Here is an 11952-nt window from a genome sequence, read left to right on the forward strand (position 1 = left end):
CCAGAAGTCAAAAGCTTCGTTGGTAAGAAGGATGACATATCTAATTTGTCTCCCTTTTATAAAACCATTTGGATTTTGAAAACTACTCTTCTAAGTTCAATTTTCAAACCATCATCTAGATTTTTAATTTTTGTATGTTTAATTACAGCCATTTGTTATCATGTCTTCACTGATTCCTTCTGATAGATAATATTGCTTGCTTTTGGTTTTGGATCTAGTTTAAGTTTCTTTTCTTGCTAGCTCATATATAATTTTAGGAGTTAAAAATGTGTGTTTCATAACACTTTGTACCTTCTATGGTTGATAGAGAACTATATATTTAATATATAGTTGAGGAATATATAGTTAAATAACAATTATTTAATGAATCGCGTCCATTGGCTTCTCTCGAAGAACCATACTCCTTTTTCCTTTTTCAACTTTAAAAATCGTCGTTTCCAAGTCGTCCTTGCAGTTTCCGTGATATCTTCTTATTCTTATTTTGCGAAAAAAAAAAAATATCTTTTCAATTAAAATATTGCTTTTTGTTGAATTTTAATATATGTAATTTAAAATGCTTAAACTAGAAATTACATCGGAGGACAAAAATATTTAGATAAAAGCAAGTCATAGCACTTCTTTTTTATATATTGCAAATATGACAAGTAATTAGATATATCAATGATATTAAATTTAATCCCAAGAAGTTAATTATTTTAATATAGGAATTGATTAAATAATATAAAGTGGAATTATAAAAAATGAAAAATTTGACAAAATATCTACAAAATATAGCAAAATTTCATATTCTATCAATATGATTCTATCGGCCATATTGATAGACAGTGGTAAAAGTCTATCGATGTCTAGATTTGATAGAATCCAAAATTTTCATATATGTTGCAGATGTTTTAGTTTATTTTGCTATTTTTAAAAATGTTCCTAATATTAATAATTTTAATGCAAGAAAATATAATATAGGAGCCCAAAATTTATAGTAAAATCTAAAATGTTAATAGATAATAATGTTTTTTTATACAAAAAAAAGAATCAGCAATAAACTAGGTGTAAGAACGAAATTTGATAACCATCATAAGTTGGCCTACTAATGGTTGAGAACATAAAAGAAGAAAGAATACCCCAAAGAACTAATAAGGAGTCATGAGTTCAATAATACATGATAACCACCCACCTTGTTCTTTCTATAAAGACCCACTGATAAAACAATATTTTAACCAAAGGATAATTTTTTAAAAAAGGAAGAAGACTTGGGGGAAAACGTTATTTCAAAGTCAATAAGAAAAAGACAGGGGAAGGTTCTTGGAAAGAAGAAGCCACTTTAGTAAATATGAGAGAAAAAGGAAGAATTAAAAAGAAGGAAGAAGGAAGGGTTGTTGGAAAGAAAATGTGTGTTTCACACAAAGTTTGAAGCTGTTTCTTATTTCTTAAATGGCAGTGATGAGGCTAAGTTTGGTAGAAAATAAATGGTGCAATGATGCTGTTACATGTAGCTAAATACTCAGTAATTGGAATTGATAAGCCATTTAGAAAAATACCTTCACATGTTAGATTGTGTGATGAAATTACTACCATGGTTGGATTATATGGAATTGGAGGCAAAGGTAAGACAACTTTAGCAAAAGCTTTATACAACATGGGAGCCTTAAGATAATAAGATGTCAATCAAATTGAGATTGATCAAATTTTGATGGAGTTCATTGATGACCTTATTTATTGATCAGTTACATACAAGATATATATATGGTTTGAGATGTGGAATTCTTCACAAATAAATATATGCGATAAGTAGATAACACAATCAATATCAAATAGCAATTAGACGTGTCAAAGAACGAAAGCTAATTAGATGACAATCAGAAAACAATCAAACAATTTAAAAAAAAAATTACTATGAAAAAAAAGTAAAAAGAAGGTAAATATGATTATGTAATTAAAATTGAAAAAAATAGAAGGTAATCATATGATAATCAAAAAGTAATTGGAAGATAATTAAAAAAAATAGTATAAGTTAATTAGATGACAATCGGAAGATGATCAAATGACTATCTTACATGCCTAACTAAATTGAAAAAACAAAAAAAAAAGGTAAAATATAATCATAACAATCCGAAGGTAATCATATTAAATGATTATCTTAAAAGGCTAACTAAAATTGTAAATTTTTAAAAGTAGAAGGTGACAATCATAATATTAAAATGATAAATATATATCTTATCATAGATATAAGATAATCAGATGACAATTAAAAGATAATCAAATGTCTATATCCCAATATTTTGTTTTAAGTTAAACTTTTTTTTTTTTTAAAGGATACGAGTGAAGGGAGCTAGAGAATAGCCATCCTATCACTAATTTTATTCCAAAATGATATCCCAATTAAAGCTGTTTACAAAGAAGGGCAACAAAACGCTTTGATGTTAAGGGAGATTGTGGTCTGGCTGTAGAGTTTGAACAATTTGCTTTTTGTGGACCATAAACCGGTAATGGTGCAGATGTCTTCCTAAGAGTTTCGAATATTTGTTTCTTTTTCGGAGAAAATTAGTTTGTTTATTCCCAACCAAATTATCCAGAGAGTAGCTACGGCAGCGTTGAAGCTAATGATATTTCTTACATTTCTTGTTTTAATTTTGCATAGGCTTGAGGCAAAGATCTTTTGTGTTTGTGCTGATCATTGGGATTCTCGTCTTTGAGCTCCAGAGACGCCAAAGATTTTGAGTTTAATTTTTTTAAAAAAAAATGGGAGTCGTCACCAATATTTTGTACGGTGTGATTGTACACCAAAATGAAGTAAATCATTTTAAATAAAATAAAGAAAATGGTTTATGAAAAAATGAGAATTGAGTTCGGGAGTCATTTGTGTACGGGGAAGGTGTTAGCACCCCGTAACACCCGTTTAGAAAACAGTGGTCAAATTTTATGTCTCGAGTAAAATTCGTTTTTTAAAAAAACTATCTTATTTCATTGCTCACCACTTCAATATTTGAAGAAATGATCCCATAAAATAAGTGGAACACACTCATTAATTAGACTATATTGAGAAAAATTCCTCACCTTAAGAGAACTAATAATCTCTCAAATTTCTATCATAGGCTAGTCTTCGAATAAAGTTTTTTTTTTAAAACATTGATTAAATTTATTTTTTCTTGGGATCAAACCTCGAACTCCCAAAGATATTGATCCCTCAATTCAAAAATCTAAAAATAACAAGAAAATTCTAGATTCTATCGTAAGATTTTATTTAGCAAAATCGGCATGGGTCATTATAAAAAAAAAAGTAGAATAGGAAACCTGATGAAATATATATTTAATTGTGAGTTTAAAAGAAATAATTTTAAAGCACAAAAAAATTTCTAAATGGTTTAAAGAGAAAAAATTAAAAAAAAAAAAAAGATTTCAAAATTACGTGCAATTATGGTTAAAAGTATTTTAAAGTTTTCAAGAAATTTTTAATAAAGGTCAAATAGAAATAACACATCATAAACCAAATCAAATATACCACACAATAAATTAGGCAAATAATTTATTATATTAATGCATGCATATACTAAATATAACGATAGTAATGAAAAATAAGTTAAAAGAAAAGATATATAATAACGGTAAATAAAATAAGAGAAAAAAAACTAAATGAAATAATAAACAAATAAATAAGTTAAAAAAATTAAATAAATAAGTGAAGAAAAGAGAACATAGGGATGATAGTAAGTTAAAAAAAATTATGAAATGAAATAATAATAATAATAATAATAATAATAATAATAATAAGTTAAAAAAATCATAAATATAAAAACTAAATAAATAAAAGTTATATATATAAAATTAAAAAAAAACAATAATAATAATAATAGTAAATAAATAAATAAATAAATTATAAACAAAATTAAACTTAAATAAGTGAATAAATAAATTAAAAAAAAAAAAAAAGAAACAGAGGGATGACGGCAAAGAAAAAGAAAAAACTATATATATAATAAATATAAAAATAATAATAATATAAGACTTTTTGCTTATAACTTTTTCTTTTTCTCTCTTTTTCAGAGAGAAGAAAAATGTTAAAATGCTTTTTTTTTTTTTTTTAGAATAACAATAAAAAGGTAGCAAAAAAAAAAAAGAAATTTTCCTTATACATTTTTTTCTTTCTTTCTATGTTTAAATAAGAAAAGAATAAAAGTAAATTCAATATCAAAGAAATTGCTTGTTGTATGCGGTGCGGATCATTGGGAATAAATCCCTGCTTAATGTAACCTCCAACTAAGTTTTTCTTTATGGGATTAGATTTAGGGTAAAGAAAAAAAATGACAAATAAATAAATAAAAATAAAAACAATGAAACGAAAAAAAAATAACAACCCATCTTTTGTAGAGAAATAGGTTTCTTCAAACAAAACTTTTTGTAAAAATTCTCTAAACGATCTAATTTCTTTTTCCTGTAGAGATTCTCTCTAGTCCAATTTTTTTCCATAAAGATTCTCTGTAAAGCAATTTCTCTCCATTTCCAAATGACAAAGGTCCCTATTTATAGACCCGGAGTGTGCCACAAATTAGAAAAATTTAATAAGTATAAAATCAAATTAGATATTATGTAATTTTATTAATTTTCTTTTTTCTAAAATAGTAAAAATATGATATTGAAAGATTTTGTTCAAAATAAATTTATTTGCTTTTTTCCTAAAGTAATAAATCAAAATATGGTATTAAATTTTTTTTGTATAAAATAAATTTTTTTTTCCTAATATGATAAATCAAAAGAGATTTTGTATAAATAAATTAATTTGGTTTTTTCCTAAAGTGATAAAAATAAGTCAAAATTGATTTGTTTTTTTTTTAATAATAGATATTCTCATCAATGGTTTTATTTTCTCTTTTAATAAAAGATTAAAAAAACATATGATTTTATATTATTACAAAAGATTTTACCTTTTTTTTTTCTTTTAAAAAAATAAATGAACTCTTAGCCAAAGTTACAATTACTATATATTTTAAAGAATAAAAATAAATGTAGGATGAAATAGGTGGCTATATTAGGCTCATGGCCCAAAGACTTAATTTTTGCAAAATTAGTCGTCTAATCTAATTTAAAAGAGGAATTGAAACTAAAAAGTCGAAAATATCTTATTGATTCACGAACATGCATGAACATGATATTTGATTGTTAGTGATTGTTATCTTATTGTTATTTAATTAATTATCTTCTATTTTTCTATTTGCCATCCGATTACTTTTTTTTTCAGTCATTTTTGATATTGTTTGATTGTCTTCTAACAATTATGATTAAATTAGGTTATATTTTTTGACGCGTCCTAGTTGCTATTTGATAATAATTGTTACCTAATTTCTATCGTATATTTATTTATAATCTCATAGTTGTTTGATGGCTATTTGATAAAAATTGTTCTCACATTCTCAATAATGCCAATTGTTTATCTAATTATCATTCGTAATGATAATGAATGTTACTTGATTTGAATTATCATCTCATCTAACAACAAAATGAAATAATGAAAATTTAATTATTTGTAGGATGAAATTACATTCTTTGCTATCGTGGCCATAACATATGTTTTTTAGGGCTTGAAGATACAACAGCAGCGAAGTTTCCTACGTTGAAGTCTGAAATAAAATAAAACAAAATAAGCAAAATAAAATATAAGAGAGGTAAAATTGGAATAGATTTAAAATTAAAATTAGAAATGGAATACTTCGCTATTTTTACATAATCAAAAAGTTGAAAGTCATTCAAGCAACCAAATTCTTAATTTCACCTACTAAATGTTCTACTCTAATACATAATTCTAAGTCTACAAATTTGTTTATTCAAATAATATATGAGTTGGATCTTTGAAAGTCAAATGAAGAAAGTCTCCCCTTTTAACATTTCGTGATCCATCTCATATTAATATAATCTATGCATTTTCTTGTCATCATTCAACAACTTCATTATCAATTGGAAACTTTTCATGGATGATCGCAAATGGTATTTCAAAAAGTCAAAAGAAAGCACATGGGAGTTTAAATTTCCAATGGAATATATCACAAACGCTAAAGCCTGCCGACTGATCAGGAAAAAGAAAAATAAACATAACTCAATTATCTTCTGCCTTTTCATTACCTCATTGTTCTTTGATATAATTTCTTTCATTTTCTCCTTATGGATCGTTCAAGTGGATCATTTTCTTCGCATTTTAGATGGAGCTTCGATGTATTCTTAAGTTTTCGGGGGGAAGATACTCGTTTCAACTTCACGAGTCATCTTTATACGGCTTTACGTCAAAGAGGAATCAATGTTTTCATAGATAACAAGCTTACAAGAGGTGATAAATTTCCTCCATCTCTTTTGAAAGCTATCGAAGAATCGAAGATCTCGATTGTTATAATCTCTGAAAATTATGCATCTTCGAGCTGGTGTTTGAATGAACTGGTGCACATCAATATGTGTAACGAATTGAGAGGACAAGTTGTTTTACCAGTTTTTTACAAAGTGAATCCATCTCAAGTACGGAAACAAGATGAAGCATTTGCGGAACTTGAAGTTAGATTCTCTGACAAGATGCAAGCATGGAGAGAGGCTTTGACTGCTGTTTCTTATATGTCTGGATGGGTGGTTCTTCAAAACGAGTATTTTTTTTTCTTGTCCCTTCTACTCTTTTTTCCCCTTCAAATTCTATTTTTACTATTTTTTTGTAAGGAGATTCATGCTTTGGTCTAGAGGAAAAAGGAAATTAGAAAGCTTGATATTTACATCTGATTTGATAACAGTTTCAGATTGTATGCTTTTCTGCTTTATAAATTTTTATGTGGTTGTTTTGTCATCCCAGTGTTTCAATTTTGGTGAAAACAATTTCCCCCTTATCAATACTTGGTTTGATTTTCAAGACAATAAAAGGATAACAAATCATAGAAATTTAGGATCAGCGCTTAATTTTCAAAAACTAAAAATAAAAAATCAAATGTGGTTATCAAAACTAGCATCGCGATTTTCGTTTCAAACCGTAATAATTCAGTTTATATTATTTGTTATCTTTATTAAATTAGTTTGAGTTTATTACGTTGCTTTAATTTCTTGGCTACCCGATGCCTGTTAGGAATTATTGTGAGGAAAAAATTGCTTGCTTCATGACACTTTTTAGTGTATGCTTTTTTCTTATATGGCAGTGACGAGGCTAATTTGATACAAAAAATTGTTCAACAAGTTTGGAAGAAATTAACTTGTTCAACAATGCAGTTGCCTGTAACTAAATATCCAGTTGGAATTGACAGACAAGTTGAGAATTTGCTCTCTCATGTTATGATTGATGGAACTAGAATGGTTGGAGTGTATGGAATTGGAGGTATGGGCAAGACAACTTTAGCCAAAACATTATACAATCGGATTGCTGATGACTTTGAAGGCTATTGCTTTTTAGCAAATGTTAGAGAAGCTTCAAAGCAACACGAGGGCCTTGTTAAACTCCAAGAGAAACTACTTTATGAGATTTTAATGGATGACTTTATTAGAGTTGGTGATCTTTATAGAGGAATCAACATCATAAGGAATCGACTATGCTCCAAAAAGATTCTCTTAATTCTTGATGATATAGATACAAGTGAACAACTACAGGCATTAGCCGGAGGATACGATTGGTTTGGATATGGAAGTAAGGTCATTGTGACAACAAGAAACGAACAGTTACTTGATATTCATGGATTTAATAAATTGCGAAGTGTTCCTGAATTGAATTATGATGAAGCTCTTGAGCTTTTTAGCTGGCATGCTTTTCAGTGTAGTCATCCACCAAGCGAGTATTTACAACTTTCAAAAGATGCCGTAAATTATTGTAAAAATCTTCCCTTAGCACTTGAAGTTTTAGGTTCATTCCTTTATTCTACTGATCAATCCAAATTTAGAGGTATATTGGAGGAATTTGCAATCTCCAACCTTGACAAAGATATCCAAAATCTTCTTCAAGTAAGTTACGATGAACTTGAAGGTGATGTACAAGAAATGTTCTTGTTTATTTCTTGTTTCTTTGTGGGAGAAGATAAAACCATGGTTGAAACGATGTTGAAGAGTTGCGGTTGTTTATGTTGGGAAAAGGGAATTAAAAAACTCATGAATCTATCACTTCTTACAATTAACAAATGGAACAAGGTTGAAATGCATGACTTAATACAACAAATGGGTCACACAATCGCTCGTTCAAAGACTTCTATATCTGCTTCAGAAAAAAAATTATTAGTTGGAGACGATGCTATGCATGTGTTTGATGGCATTAAGGTAATAAATTTTTGCTCAACCATTTGTTTATCCTGATCAATTATTATGAGAGCAACTTTTATCATTTTGAAAAAAGTTGAAATGTTTGTTTTTTTGTATAATTTGCAGGAAGCAAGAGCAGTTAAAGCCATAAAGTTAGAATTTCCTAAACCGACAAAGTTGGACATTATTGATTCATCAGCTTTTAGAAAAGTAAAGAACCTTGTAGTACTCAAAGTTAAAAATGTCATATCTTCAAAAATAAGTACTCTCGAATTTCTACCTAACAGTTTAAGGTGGATGAGTTGGTCTGAATTTCCTTTTTCATCGTTTCCTTCAAGCTACTCAATGGAGAATCTTATTCAACTCAAATTGCCACATAGCTCCATCGAACATTTTGGAAGAGCATTTATGGTATTTCTTTCAATACTTGAGTTTTGTTAATTAATTCAATGTTGGTTTATTTTCAATTTGATTATTCTTTCCTTTTATATTCATTACAGCGTTGCGAAAGTTTGAAGCAACTTGATCTTAGCAACTCCTTCTTTTTGGAGGAAATTCCTGATTTATCTGCGGCCATAAATCTCGAAAACTTGTCTCTTTCTGGATGTATAAGTTTAGTAAAGGTTCATAAATCAGTCGGATCTCTCGGTAAACTTGTTGATTTGAGTCTTTCAAGCCATGTTTATGGTTTTAAGCAGTTTCCATCACTGCTAAAGTTGAAATCCCTTAAAAGATTTTCAACTGATCATTGTACAATAGTACAAGGGTATCCTCAATTCAGCCAAGAAATGAAGTCTAGTCTAGAAGATTTGTGGTTTTATAGTAGTTCTATAACAGAGCTATCTTCAACAATTAGATATCTTACCAGCCTCAAAGATTTGACCATCACAGATTGCAAAAAGCTGACAACTCTTCCAAGTACAATTTATGACTTAAGCAAACTTACATCCATAGAAGTCTCACAATCCGATCTTTCAACATTTCCTTCCTCATATTCTTGCCCTTCCTCACTTCCCCACCTAACAAGATTACACCTTTATGAGAACAAGATAACCAATTTAGATTTTTTAGAAACGATCGCTCATGCTGCTCCATCACTGAGAGAGTTGAACTTGTCTAACAACAACTTTTCTATACTACCTTCATGTATTGTTAATTTTAAATCCTTGCGATTTCTTGAAACATTTGATTGTAAGTTGCTGGAAGAAATTCCAAAGATTCCAGAAGGCTTAATTTCTTTAGGTGCTGAAGGGTGCATATCATTGGCCAAATTTCCTAACAATTTAGCTGATTTCATATCTTCTGATTCGGTGCATATCTCATCTCTTTCTCTTGTCTTGATCTCTCTTTTGTAATTTTTATTCATACAGTAGTTAAGTTGATGTGTGGTTCTGAATTAATAATATTATTACTCTCCATTCACGTTGGTGCAGGAACATGTAGATGGACAGTTCAAACAACTCATATTAATGAATTGTGATATTCCAGATTGGTTCAGTTACAAGAGTAGAAACAATCCAATAACGATTTTTATGCCATCCAATGATCCATGTTGGGAATTGAAGGTTTTTGCTCCTTGTGTCAAATTTCAAGTTAATCATGTTGACAGGAATCGTTATATGGATCTTGAATGTAAAATGTTCATAAACGACATTCAAGTATGGAGTTCTGAAGAAGTACCCTTTCTTGAAGAATCGAGAAGGATATTGATAGAAGCATCCCCATACGAGTACATGTGGTTATTAGTACTATATCCTCATATAGATTTCCCACTAAATTCGGATGATATTATCAAGAGATCACAGGAGATTAATCTACATCAGCCAAGTTTTGGGATCAGTAATTCCATGGGAAGGGACAATAATAATTGTAATGTAGATGACGATCGGAGGAATCATTTTGGGGAGAGTACTTGGAGTAAATTTACGGTGTCGTTTGGTGTTAATTCCAAATATAAAGACTCCGAAGTAAGTATAAAAAGGTGTGGCGTTCATGTCATCATGGAGGAATGTCGTGACTGATGTAGCCTTTTTACTATCACGTGTAAAGGACCAATCAAATGAAATTTATACTATAATGCTCAATACTCTACCTATAGTACTACTACATAGTACAAGTGACAAAATCGGGTCGATCCGTAAGAAGCACGAAGATTTGTTTGTCAAAGTTAATTCTTTAGTTAATGTGATAAATAGGGGGGTTTGGTGTGGTTTGGGATTCAAGTGAATAAAGTGCAAGAAAAATGAAGATAGATTTGCAATTAAAACATTCTAGTTGTCGCCACGTGCCCGAGACGATGGGGAGCGACCGATGTCGTCAAAATGGTTAGTTTTAAAATAAAATAGAAGTCACCGCCAATCTTTTTTACAATTTGATTGGATACCGAAATATAGTAAACACTTTTTAAATAAAATCATTAAAAAATGGTGTGCGAAAATTAGAGTTGAGTTCATGAATCATTTTTGTATGAGAAATGTTTTAGCATCTCACAACACCTTATTAGAAAACGATGGCCAAATTTCAAACTTTAATTGAAAATATTTTTTAATTTATTTTAAAAACAATGTCTTATTTTACCCCTCATTACTCCAAATATTTTGAAGTAATGATCTCATAAAGTGAACATTTCATTAATTAGATTATATTAAAAAAAAAAAATTCTCACCTCAACAAAGTGAGAAACTTGTAAAATTGCTCAAAATTTATTATAGGAATAGTCTTCTAATAAAGAGATTTTTTAAAAACTTTTTCTTTCTTTTTTTTTTTTTTTTTGAGGAAGATACTTTTATGCTATGGCTGACTTAGGCAACCATAACATCATTTTATTTATTAAAACATTAATTAAAATCATTTTACATGGGATTAAATCTTGGACTCCCAAAGATGTGATTCCTCACCTCAAGAATTTTAGAAAAGCGGACTCCCAAATTTCCTAGATTCCGTCGTAGGTATTTATTTAGGGAAAACTGTATAAGTTATTATAAAAGATTTATTAGGAAACCTAGTAAATTATTGATTAAATTTTGAATGTTTTAAAAACATAAAAAATTATAACTTTAGAAGAAAAAAAATTCTAAATGATTTAAAAAAAAAAGTTTTGCAAAAGATTTTATAACTTCAGAATTTTAAATTAGAAGGATTTTAAAACATTGAGAATTTTAATTAGAAAGAGTTGAAAATTTAATTAAGAAATAAAATGAGGCTTAATGGGAAAATTAATTAGATAAACCGAGTAAAAATGCATCATAATAAATTATGCAAACATAAAATAACATATCGAGATTTTAATAAAATCATATTGGAGATCGATCTCGAACTTTCAAAGAATCGATTTCCTCACCTCAACAGTTCTAAAAAATCATACTTCCAAATTTCCTAGATTTCGTCCTCTGATGTTTTTAAAGAAAAATAATTTAAAATATTAACAAATTTAAACAATTATTAGCAATAACATATTAAATTGACCACAAAAGGAGGGAAAAAATAAAATGTTAAATAACATATAAAAGATGAGAACATATTAAAGAAACAATAATCAAAATGGAAAAAATATTAAAGAAGAAATAATCAAGATGACAAAATACTAAAGAAGCAATAATCAATGCTACAAGAAGAAAAAAATAATTAAATAAATAAAAATGCTAATTAAAAAAACAAAGATACAATATATAGAGAATAAAGGTTAAGAATAAATTAACAAATAAAAGACATAATAAT

The 11952-nt window shown here is 28.3% G+C and overlaps 1 protein-coding gene across 1 annotated transcript; it reads left to right on the plus strand.

Annotated features, from left to right (window-relative positions):
• The first annotated feature begins 7110 nt into the window (after positions 1 to 7110).
• Positions 7111 to 10318, plus strand: LOC103504423 (disease resistance protein Roq1-like). Its single transcript, XM_051084736.1, has 4 exons — positions 7111 to 8253; positions 8362 to 8646; positions 8736 to 9545; positions 9669 to 10318. Exons 1-4 carry the CDS (start codon positions 7216 to 7218, stop codon positions 10254 to 10256), a joined length of 2721 nt encoding a protein of 906 aa, XP_050940693.1. The 5' UTR covers positions 7111 to 7215; the 3' UTR covers positions 10257 to 10318.
• The last annotated feature ends 1634 nt before the right edge of the window (positions 10319 to 11952 follow it).

This window comes from Cucumis melo, chromosome 5 (assembly GCF_025177605.1).
Source record: "Cucumis melo cultivar AY chromosome 5, USDA_Cmelo_AY_1.0, whole genome shotgun sequence".
In the NCBI taxonomy this organism is placed as follows: Eukaryota; Viridiplantae; Streptophyta; class Magnoliopsida; order Cucurbitales; family Cucurbitaceae; genus Cucumis; species Cucumis melo.

Coding starts and splice junctions, on each gene's coding strand:
- LOC103504423 (XM_051084736.1), top strand. CDS start 7,216: ATGCAGTTGCCTGTAACTAAATATCCAGTTGGAATTGACAGACAAGTT. Junction 8,254..8,361: donor ATGTGTTTGATGGCATTAAG/GTAATAAATTTT, acceptor TATAATTTGCAG/GAAGCAAGAGCAGTTAAAGC. Junction 8,647..8,735: donor ATTTTGGAAGAGCATTTATG/GTATTTCTTTCA, acceptor TATTCATTACAG/CGTTGCGAAAGTTTGAAGCA.